This window comes from Lepisosteus oculatus, chromosome 9 (genome assembly GCF_040954835.1).
Source record: "Lepisosteus oculatus isolate fLepOcu1 chromosome 9, fLepOcu1.hap2, whole genome shotgun sequence".
Lineage (NCBI taxonomy): Eukaryota > Metazoa > Chordata > Actinopteri > Semionotiformes > Lepisosteidae > Lepisosteus > Lepisosteus oculatus.
In genome coordinates this window covers 29,945,071-29,957,169 of record NC_090704.1, presented here as the reverse complement: position 1 = coordinate 29,957,169, position 12,099 = coordinate 29,945,071, and the positions used below count along the sequence as shown (strand labels likewise).

Below are 12,099 nucleotides of genomic sequence, written 5' to 3'. Positions count from 1 at the left end.
AATGTTAATGGTTGTATTAAATTATAACCATTAAACATATATAATTCAGATATAAACAGCACAGAAACACCAGGGTGCACATAATATAGAAAATAATCACACAGTACAGATAAGCTTATTTTTTTAATGTGACTCATCCAGTTATGCTTTAATAACTACATTGACCTTGTCTTTAGCTCCAAAAGGTGAGTGACTGGCAGTACCCCAACACCAATAACTACACCACTACATTAACAAAACTCACATCATAAGCAATAATTTTAATTTACATTCCAGTCTTGGACTGTGCTTTGTGTGAAGCATCCTCATTTCCCTTTCAGCAGACTTTATTGGAACTGTTATAAATACCAAAATGCCGTATATTTAGTCAGGAAAAAAGTGCACTTAAATTAATGAAGTGATCTGAAGTAAACTTTCCAGTAATGAAAGTGAGAAGTGACTTAGACAAGAGGTAAAAAGTAAACCTGTCCTGGAACAAACAAAAAGAGGCAGATGGAGGGATGTCCTGATTTTAAATTGTGCTGGATATACCGAAAGACTGACAAGAGGTAAAACAGATTTCTCATCATTCAATTCATGGTGCACAATGTATTTAAGAATGGCAGACATTTTTTCTGTTGCCTATAAAATGGCAAAGGGTCAGCATAATAAAAAATCCAAGGTGTTGGATTGCCCTGCAACTCACAAGTGGCATCCCACTGAAGCTCAGCAGATGAGCACCTGGTCCATACCTGGATGGGATACCTTCTTGGAAAGCTAAGCTAAGTGGTGTGAGTGGGACCAGTAGGGGGCACTCACCCTGCAGTCTTTGTGGGCCCTAATTCCCTAGTTTAGTGATAGAGACACTATACTGTAAAATTAGTTGCCAGCCTTCGGATGAGACATGAAACCGAGATCCTGTCCTTCATGGTCATTAAAAATCCCAGGGTGTTTCTCAAAAAGAGTAGAGATGTTAAGCCCAGTGTCCTAGCCAAATTTCCCCCTGGTCTTTACCAATCATGGCCTCCTAATAACCCCCATCTATGAACTGGTTTCATCACTCTGTTCTCGTTCATACTGATAGCTGGTGTGTGGTGAACATACTGGCACACTATGGCTGCTGTTTGTACCATTCCCAGCCTGACATCATTTTTATCATCATTCCCTGCAAAGCGCTTTCAGTAAAATGTCCAGAGCGCTATACAAGTGTAAGGATATTGTGGTGGTTGTAGTTGTTATAATATGGAAAATGATAAAAATTTAAGACAGAGGAGGTTGGTTTTCTGATGATTTTGTTAATTAACCCATCATGATACATTCTGAAGCCAATCATCTTTCGACATGCTGAGATAGCTTGCCCCAAACAGCTACAGTATAACACTTTGTATAAAGAACCCAGCACCCACTGCTCCTAGTCTCCTTGAAGGACAAAACGTGGTGCAGCTCTTTCATGATTATAAAAGCTCCATGAGGAAGCCTTACCTTTATCCAGGGATCTCTCCACAGGCACGTGCTTCTGCGAAGACCTCTTCCTGGCCACGGTCAGGTGCACTGTGCGCCCCGTGCTCTTCATGACCTCCAGCACCTCGCGATTGGAGAAGCCAAGCACATTTATGCCATCGATCTGCAGTCAGAGCAGCCACAGGCACAGAATCAGAGCCCCAGCATGTCTGCCATGAACTGCCCCGCCCAGGGCAGATCTGTTCGTTCCAACACCTGACTTAGACTCTTTCAACTGCTCTACACATGATTGGAATTGACTGTTGTTATCGTAATGGAAACTAGTCATTAAAAAGCATGAATCATCTTAAGATCTGGTTAATATATGCATACTATAATATACATTTGATATTTTATTACAGTGATCCACTCTATTACACTCTCCTTAATCTTTCCTCAATCTGATCTGGCTCTGCTGACCTTTGTATTGTACAGAAATCCACTACATGTATTATTCTCCAGTCCCACTGCTGTCTGGACTTGCACAATCAATCTAGCTAGTTTTGCTCCAAGCAGTATAGGCAGAAGCCCGGAAGGGCAGTAATAAGGTTTCCGCCTATAACAGGCACTTATAGGACTGGCTTGTTCCAGCTTGATGCTGAGAGCATGTCTTTGGATCTCTGTTGACCACAGATTGCAGTTTTTCTGTGTGAACGCTCATATTTATGCTGCCCTACAACACTACAGTACATCTAATGGAAACCATTGGCTGAAAAAGGTAGTGGAATAGTATTTCCGATTTTGATTTACAAAAAGGATGAGTGCAAAAAGGGTCACTTATCTCCAGGAGGGTCACTAATAACACTGATGGCCCATATTTAAATCATTGTATATAGTAAAACATGCTCTATGAAAATAAACTGAATAATAATGTTTCAAAATCCAAAAAAAATGTTACATAACCCACGAGCTTCCACAGTTTAGAAAATACCTACAATATATTTAAGAAAACACATCTGACCCTTTTCTGACCTTAGTGAAAACAGAAAATGTGGTGTTTGGAATAAGTAAAAACTAAATAAATTATTTCAGCCTTGGTCAGTGAGTTTTCTCAGCTTCCTTATCAATTGACTCAAACCGATAAGACATCCTCTACTGATTTTAAACCTACAGGGTTAACAGAGAAGCTAATTAAAAATTGATTAAGGAATGCACGCACTCACCGCAACAATCTTGTCATGGACTTGGATTTGTCCGCTTTGCTCCGCAGCACTGCCTGGTATCACAGTTTTCACAAATATCCCTGGAGACTCTGAGAGAAGAATGAACTGCAGTTAGTCACTGTATTAGGACAGCCACACCCCTTGACACCTTGACACCCCTGGTCCCAACTGCACATGAGAAGCCACTATGGCACAAGAGGTCAGAGAATCAGCTAGCAGGACTGAGGCACCTGCAGAGAGAGGAAATGGGGACACATGGTCTTGGCTGTGCTTACAGTGCACAACACGGAATAGAGGAATCTTCTAATGAGTTGTCACAACATGTCCTCTCCTGCACCAGCAGGGTTGCTATAGTGACTTCCAGCTTGGTTCATATAAGGGGTTGCATCAATTTCACAGTAATAAATTGGTCATTGTGCCATATGCAAGGTCATTGAAATGAAGAGATTATTAGGCAGCCAACAATTTTCATTAGGCATGTGGAGCTTGTCACCACAGCTTTAGAAACAGGCCAGGTGTTAGCCTGTGACACCTTTATAGCATTGTACTTTTAACACCATAGAAATAGGGTCTCATGATAGTATAGGGTACTGTAACTATACAGGGCTCATCAAATATAATGAACATGTCATAGTGACATCACTATGCTTATAATACTCACCTGGCCTCATGTCCTTTTAATAATACAGCAGTGTGATCACAGAAGCTATAAGTTAACCGATTCTAAACCTGATCCAATGAAATCCTGGTATGGTAATTGATTAAATCGATCAATTAAGAAAGGCCTGTCACAAACAGCTGTCACATAAATGTGATAATGTACTCAAACAATTGGTGTGATCTACTACTCAATGACTAACCAACCATCCAACCACACTGTGAGGGTAACAGTAGTGCAGGCAGTAACTTGCAGACAAAGGCAAATCTCACCTGTCTGTGAAGAATGTGGTCTTAGCTTTGTTTACTGACTGCAGGCCACACAGTGCACAGATGAACAAATTAATCAGGCCTCAGCCTAACAGTACTAGAAAAACAGGGCCAGCATTCTATGTATCACTTTTTTCCTGGGCACCCAAGGACTTTGTTTCAGTTACCTCTCACCACAGAAGAGATGCATGCTCAGACTACGTCAAATGAGGTGGGGAGCTTGTTTTGTAAGAAACATTTTTTCTTTCTTGTTCTGTCTCTAATTATTTGGCAAACCAATTTCTTTATTTAAGGACCTCCAACTGAGAAAAAACGTTTCAAACTTAACATTGCCAAAGGTTTTCAAAACACTAACAATAAAGGCAAATGAAGGAAAAACACTCAACGGCAAGAAAGCAGAGCACAAAACCTCACCTTCACCGGCTCTCCCAGTGTGCTCAACGATGGAGATGCCCAGGCTCTGGCCCTCCTTCTTCTGCAGGGGAACGTCATGGATCTCATAACCCTCAAGGTTCAACTGTGAGGCCGAGAGGTGAAACTCAAAAGCACACAGGGAAAGACATTCTACAGAGTTCCAAGGGGGTAAAAGCAGTTTCACAAACTCTTTTAACTTTCTAGTAGTTAATTATTTTTTATGCTACACTCCAATTAAGAAATGCAAGCAAAAGTAAGCAATTGTCTATCACGTGATCGTGGTCAGAGCCATCTGCTTCCCATTCACACATTCATGTGTGGCTGGTGAGTTACAGGGACCACTGCTGTGATGAATTAAACACACCCAAGCCCATCAGCGTTCAGCACTACAGCACTCAGTTTGTACACCGAAAGAGTCCCTTTGCTCTGAGGCCTTCATTTTTCCACATTGCTTAGACCAAGATTCAAGCACACCTTTCATAGCTAAGCAAACCCTGAAATACACTGTTATAGAGATAGTTCAGGTGGGTATATGCGTCAGTGTGCATAGGCTGCAAAGAAACAAGTAAATAGGCTTATCCCATGCTGAAAAGCGAAGAAAGAAAACACAACAACAGGCCGAAACATTGCTTTTGCTTTCTCCTCTTTTCAGCATGGAATAAGCCTATTACTTGTAACAGAGATGTTCTTTCTCATGCATGCAAACTACAACTGAGAGAAATATCACTTCAGAAAATTGGAGACTAGTAATATAAACAACCACACAAGATAAGAATCTGTAGATAAACAAAAAGTAGCATGTTTAATTGAGCAATGAATGTAAAATTTTTCAAACTAGGCTATCGAAGACAGAAGAGCTCCATAAATATGATCACTAATTATATTTCTCAAGCCAAGTGCCTTCATGTGAGGGGATTAGCTCACGAGAGCACTCAACAGCAGTGGAGTTTGTGCATCGCTCAAAGCTTCAAAGGAAAACAGCCCAGCACACGACATTTTAAATAGAATGAGACAGGAAATCAGGGTGCCAGGTGGTGTGATGATGGAGAAGATGGCGTGACCAGGAGGTCACCCTGATTCTGGACCCTGCTCCGTCATGCGCATAGTGTGCCGTCTTGAGCACAGTAACGTTATGACACATCCGTCCTCTAGATGAGCCAGCCAAACTGAGCTCCTGCTGTCACCGCCGATGCACAGTTCACTGCCCAGGCCAACGATCTGTCAGACACCTCCGCACGCGGCCGGGGAGCCCAGCTCTGTCCAACACACTGCCTTACCTGCTGGGCGTCTGGCTCGCCCTGTCCACGGGGCGGGATGGGCGGAAGGGCAGACACGGGTGCGGCCGCAGGGGCCGGGGGTTTGGGGCGCGCGTCGCCCAGGGGGTCCCTGGCCACGACCATCTGCACCCGGCTGCCACAGCTCTGCAGCACCTTCACCACCTGGTCGCTGGACAGACCCTGGACATCCGTGCCCCCGATGGCAAGGATGTGATCTCCTGTGCGAAGCCTCCCGTCCTGAAACACGCAGCATGGCTTAACAGGGAGCGCGAGCTGCACAATCTCCAGACCGGCATTTCCTTTCTCCTTCGACTGCACACTATCTGCGACTTAATCTAAGTGAACTTCACCTATTCTCTCAATTTACATACAAAGATATCTTCCTACACGAGCCACCTTCCCTTCATAACCAATCCCAAACCGTTCATTAGATCTCTTTACATGTGTAACTAAAGGAAAACTGCAGTTGTAACAGGCTGGAGAAATCCTGCACTGGAAATGACCAGGAGATAATCTCATATCTGACCACCTCCGATTTGAATACTGAAATTCCCCTTTGCTTAGAAGCACAAAATGATGTCCATGAATACAATCTGAACACACAAATGATGCTCTGCATAATGTCAACAGTGTAAATCCTTCTATCATCGTTGACATTGTAAGTGTGTATTTCTAGTCAATTCCTGTTGCATCTGAAACAAGGTTATTAAGTGCATTAAATATTGTCTGCCAATAAAAACTCTGGTATAAATCATACAGTACGTATATCTTTGCAGATTACTTGAACATTCATTATACCATGTCTTAAAACCAAGCAGAAATCGGCATATACAATATGAAAATAGCAGGGTGTTAAAAAACTCATTTCCACTTTTCCATGATGTGTGAATGAAGGAAAGGACTCTTTACAACCAGAAGTCTCCAGACATTAGTCTGAGCTGGTCATGCTCACTTGACTTCAGGTAGATTTGCATGCAGGTCTGTTGGGCTGGTAAATTATTCTACCGCTACTGCACTGACAAGTTCAAGTATGAGGAAGAGAACGCAAGCTGCATGAAAAAAGAACAAACACTATGTTTGCATCAGTTGTACTGCAGGGGTGTTTTGAAGACCAAGTGCTTTGTGGAGCCAGAACACCATTATGAAACAATTAAAATGAAAATGTCAGCAGTAACAAAGCCTCAATTCGGACAGCTTTTTTGGAGCATGAGGTCCACTGATGTGTAAAACTCTGCACTGTGCTATTAAACAAGAAGCATTTTGTTTCTGGCTTTGAAAGGCTCAATGGGAACCAGGAGGGGTCCATCAGAACATGCTTTTTACCAGAGACTCCGGGTAAAAAAGGTTAAAAAAAAAGATTCTTCTACCATCGAATGGATTTTATAAGAATCAAGCAGCATGTCCCTGTGCAAAACAGGCATAAAACGACAAATTGAATCCTAATTTTGTCTTCATTTGTTTTAAAAACACTGATTCAGCTTCATTAAAAACAGCTTCCACCAAGTAAGTAGTGTAGAGTACTGCAGGCTGTCAAAACAATACCTAACTTACCCAGGAAGGTACAGTATGTTTGTTACTATTTCAGCTAATATTACTTCACTTTGACCCTGGAAATCGGTCTCAACATTGTTAGCACAGCTCCAGCTCACTGTGGGTCTTTACAGGTACATGGTACTGTTTTATTCCACGCATCCAACGTTTTCAGTTTTGAAGTGAAAGTTGTTTTGAATCCTAATCAGTGTTACCTTATCTTTAAGCAAGATCAGCCCCTTCCTCATGCCCATGGTATACAGTACGTGCTCACTGTAGATGCCTTAAACTTCCTCCACAACTCCCTGGAGATATCAGCAATTACTGCCACTAGCACTAGGCTAATCAGTGTCTTGAAAAAGATAATAATGTTGTGCGTCTGGAGGTAGCTGAATAAAAAAATTGACTCCATTTTGTATGTTTAGAACAATGGATAACATGTAAAGTGAATCTTCCATCATATTGGATACTTCAGTGATTACCCTTCCAGGACAAATGTGGAAGATTTCTCCTTTTTAGACATACCTGGATACCAAACCTTCTAAAGATATGAACAAGTAACAGGAAAACTTGTGTTGTCTAATAGCTTCTTTGTAACCAGTCTTAATGCTTTACCCCTGTGATAAAATACTGCATGCACGGTATGTGATCTCAGGAGACTTCTGTAAATGAATGAGTGCCCAGAATAATTCCAACATGCTAAGCACCTCACTTAGAAGAAATACAGATGAGAATGTATTGAGGATAATTTTTTTTTGTTATTACATTTCAAAGAAATGAAATTTAAATTAGACAAAATAATTATGCATGGTTTATCCCTGCCAAGGAACACGTTCCCAGCAGTATAATGTTCTGGGACTAGCCCTTTTACCAAGCATTTGTGCTGAGGAGTTCTGTGCGTCGTCGCCAGAAGACAGGACTCACCCGATCAGCCACACTTCCAGGAATGAGGGTCCTGACCACCACTCCGGTGGCCTTGGCTCCCACGATTCCAAATCCCAGGCCAGACCCATCATTCACCAGCTCGAGCTCCTCCACATGCCCCCACTCAACCTGTGACAGAGACACAGCACGTACAACATTTGCTCGGGAACCCCCATGAGTGAAAGCATGGTTGACCGTGAAGAGTTTGTTCAGCGATTCTTTTCTGTACAAACACAATTGTCACACCATTGCTCTTCTACAATTATCATATTTTAATTTAAAAAAAAAACTTTGAATGTGATTAAGACCAATAATTAAAACTTGAAATAACAGCTGTGTGTAAAATTCCTTTTCTCCTGGGCCAGGAGAAGCATTTTTTTTCCTTCCCTCCCATGGAGAGCTCATAAATCAATGCAATTTCTTAGAGCCATTCCTCACCCTTAAGTGCTAATCCCCTCAGTCATCATCAAAACCGTTTCCCAAAACATACATTCTTGTACTTGCTTCATTCAGATCTGCCTGACATTAGGACATAGCAGTCTATTCTATGAAGGGGAAAATGACTGAAGAAGAGATTATCTGAACTCAGCTGCCACAATCTGTGTTTAACAGCTTACAACCATCAGGACAGGCTGTTAACCAAAGCAACTACCCTTAACACATGGCCTCAATGTGAAATTAATTTGTGCCTAATGATTCTGAGTAGTGTAAAAAAGAACAAACAGAAAGACAAACAGAACTTTACTAACGCAGAGGTGCCAGAGATCTGGGAACCACTTTACTGCACCATTAAAGTCCTTAATACATACCGAAACATCAACGCCTGTTGGGTTTTATTAAAAGAAAGCTTGTAGGTTCTGTTACACTAATTAGTTGTCTCATCTTGATGTATTGTATTCCCTCTCCTATATTTCATGCGTTTGGCCATAAAATCGTCTATATTGTTTTTTTTTCTTCATTGCGCATTCTTTTTATTAGTGATCCATAGTAATGCAATCAATTACAAGTACAGTTATCCTTTGCTAAATGCAAATGTAATTTATGCACTTTAGATTTTCTGTATCCCATTGCGCCTTTCGCAATCCCCCAGATCTTGAGTATCCAAAAAGTAGACAGATCTACGAGTTGTGATGGTTGCTGGTGGGAGAGTTCTTTTTACAAGAAGAGAAGTGAGAGCTACCACATGTCTGATCTCAACCTTTCTCAGTCACCCACCATTGGCAGTAGAGATAACCGCAATTTTTATTAACATGGCTCCTAAGCGTATGAGAAAGGATGAAGAGGCCAGCATTGCTAAGTGACCTAGATCCATGATCTGCTTGAAAGAAAAATTAAAGTGCTTGATAAGTTGTGTGAAGGACTAAGTAAAAGTGCTGTTGGTCAGTCATTAGGCGTAAACTAATCTACAATTCATACAATGTGCAGGTGTAAGACGTGGAACAGAAATGTCATTTAAGCTCTCAAACAGTATGTGGATCATAAGTACACGCCACATGACCTGATCTACATTTACTCTGATGTTATTGTTTTACCATATTATAACTGAAATAAATGAGGGATTTTAACTGGTGGAATCATAACTTCAGTTCTCCTAATGCTATTTTTGCCAGAAGGCCTTAAGATTACCAACCGCAAATTTACTTATCAAGAGGATTTTCAGGAACATTTACTTACTATAATGACAACCGAAATAACAGTAAATACACCCTTTGCTTTCATGCACTCTTGCCTGCAGAAAGTCAGCTATAGATGCTAGCTTCAGATATGACAGGCCCTTGCAGCAATGACCATGTGGAATAGATACTTTGACAGTGCCAATCTGAGCGTGGCTTGTGGCAGTCTATGCAGCCCAGTCTTAGCATCTTGAGATAGCCTTACAGAACACAATCCATGATTTCCCAGTGATACTCAGCAAGGTTCAGATCTTGTCTCATCAGAGTAACGAACATGAGCCAAATGATAGCCATTCTAACAGGTGTGTCTGGTTTTAAGGCAAGGGTCAAAAGATCAAAGATCATGGGTTCTTCTTACATACTGTATGCCTCAGAATGGTGCTGTCACTATTCTTACAAAACCCAGGGGGTGTTTCCATGGTTTGCTGGACTCCTTGAACGGGATTGTGGAAAGGCACTGTTCTGAAGAAATTTCCATAACATCATGTGTGATCATAGTACTTTTCTCCAATTTCCCTTCTACACACAGTGAAAAATACTTTTGGTTTTTGTTTTACAGTAGTGACCACTAAGATTGAGACATACAACACTTTCTTGTATTCCTTTACTAATCTAAACATGAACACAAAAGATGACAAACCACCTCAGAAGGCATAACTGCACATGAAGACTGTAAACCAGGAGTCTCATGTGACCTTAAAGCCAGTATCTTCAAGTTCTCCAGGTGTCACTGATGAGAGGTTTCACAGATTAAAAAAAAAACTCTAAGCAATTTCTGTGGGCAAGATAGCCACCTGTGTTTGCCAGACATCTGGCAACGCCTTTATTCTGTTAGGTTGTTAGTGTGGCACTTCAAGAACTAAGCAGTTGAGACATTTAAGATTACTGAAAGTTGTGCATCCGTCATGTCTGGCATTTTGACGTTGTGTGCACTGTGAGGGAAAAAATGTGTTCCAAACATGAATTCCCAAACATGGACATGGCTTTAGTAAAGGTCCTGCAAAGATTTGTGATGGCAAAATTGTGACAGTCTTGCCTGGTGCAAATGTTTCCACGTCAATAGTAAGTGGATAAGCAAACATATCAAAGCTCTCCGAAAGAAGTATATAAAATACTCCTGCAACACGTCAAGCTCGTAGAGCATTCAGCACCACTGAACTTAATTTGAGAGTCAAGCTCCCCCATAAGTAACTGACGTGCAGGGACACCAGCCAGATTAGCTAGGGAAATCTGATTTTTCCAGTTTTAATTTTGTTATGAATGCTCTTACATTGTCATACATTTCAGTCACCAGCTGGCTTTGACCTTGAGGTTTCTAGTTAAGAATGTTGAGCTTGTTTGTCTTTTTCTGACCTTCAGATTCTGATACAGGCATTTTATTCTCCTCCATGAAATGATTCACTTCTGTTATAAGTTCAAAGAATTTCTTTAAAACAGCATTACTACACACACATCTATAATGTATAGAGAAAGACCTTGTTATTTTGGTTCTTGTTTCGGGACTGTTAAATGTTTACAACATTTTGTAATGACTACAGTGGCTTAAGTGCTGATTTTTCAGTGTGAGCTGAGACCCAATCCCTGCGTATTTCTGCTTAAAGATGATTCAATACATGTTTTAATGCAATGTAACAGTCTGTGTAAGCGCTGCAAAAACAATTCTTAAATTTTGGATTGAATCTGTTCAACATTTGGTGGCTAAACATGTACAGGGACAAAGTTAATCAACTCCAAGAAAAGTTCACTCACTGTTGCTCCACCACAGACTGTAGATAAAACTTAGCAGAAAAAAGCATAGCTTTCATCATCACCTCTCACAAATATAGCAAACTGTGCACTTTCTGCCAAATTGGTACTCGCATCAATAGAGACGCGCAAAGCACACACAGCTCTGCTTCTCTCAATGAGCTGCTCATCAGTATCTTTAGAGAGGCCAAGTCTGCAGATAGCAGCCTTGTTTGGAGACTGATATGGCTGAAAACAGCTTTCCTATTGGGCCCTACAATCTCAGCCATTTTGGGAATACATAAACAATAGGAGATAAACACACAAATAAACAAACACATAGGAGATGCATCTTTACCAAAAGCATTGCAGGAGAATGCAGCAACCTACCCAGCTTTGGTGTTGAAGTTGAACTTCAAGAAACACCTGGATGAGATCCTTTGATCAATGAACTACTAACTACCAAATGGGCTAAGCAAGACAAACATCATCCTCTCCTTTGTAAGCATTCTTATGTACTTCCCTTTCTGTAACTTCCAGTTTTTGCCAATATTTTGGCAACTTCCAGTTTTCTGAATATCGATACTTCAGAAGAGGCCCACATTTCTAAGACTGACATCTAGTGGACAGATGGACACAGTACAGTCAAGAATTACATTGCGACGCTATAATAGTGCTTGTTGCGATTACTAGGCCATGCACAGGTCTGAACTGTGGATTTGCTCAGGGCAGTAACAGGCCGTGTTTTTGAGCCTCCTGCTATAAACAACACATCATTACATGCGATATACTTCAAGCCTCAGCAAGTGATATGTGAGCCCAGAAAAGGTTCTAACCCAGTCATCCATAAAATACCCAATTTCTAAGCACATAATTTGTACTGCAATAAAATGTTTTAAAATCATTGATGTCTAGCTATATTGGTTTTGCTGAATAGTATATGTAATGCAATTATCAAGATTGAGTAAAGAGGTCAACTACAGTAAC

At 41.0% G+C, this 12,099-nt stretch overlaps 1 protein-coding gene across 3 annotated transcripts in view; it reads right to left on the bottom strand.

The window, feature by feature from the left end:
* Positions 1-12,099, bottom strand: part of patj (PATJ crumbs cell polarity complex component) — a 225,057-nt gene that overhangs the window by 199,965 nt on the left and 12,993 nt on the right. For all 3 annotated transcript variants that reach the window (XM_015356178.2, XM_015356179.2, XM_015356180.2), the window contains exons 7-11: positions 7,715-7,843; positions 5,261-5,497; positions 3,984-4,086; positions 2,643-2,731; positions 1,462-1,603 (exon numbers count right to left, since the gene is read on the bottom strand). In XM_015356178.2, coding sequence (XP_015211664.2) covers positions 1,462-1,603; positions 2,643-2,731; positions 3,984-4,086; positions 5,261-5,497; positions 7,715-7,843 — 700 coding nt within the window. The remainder of the gene's footprint in view (positions 1-1,461; positions 1,604-2,642; positions 2,732-3,983; positions 4,087-5,260; positions 5,498-7,714; positions 7,844-12,099) is intronic.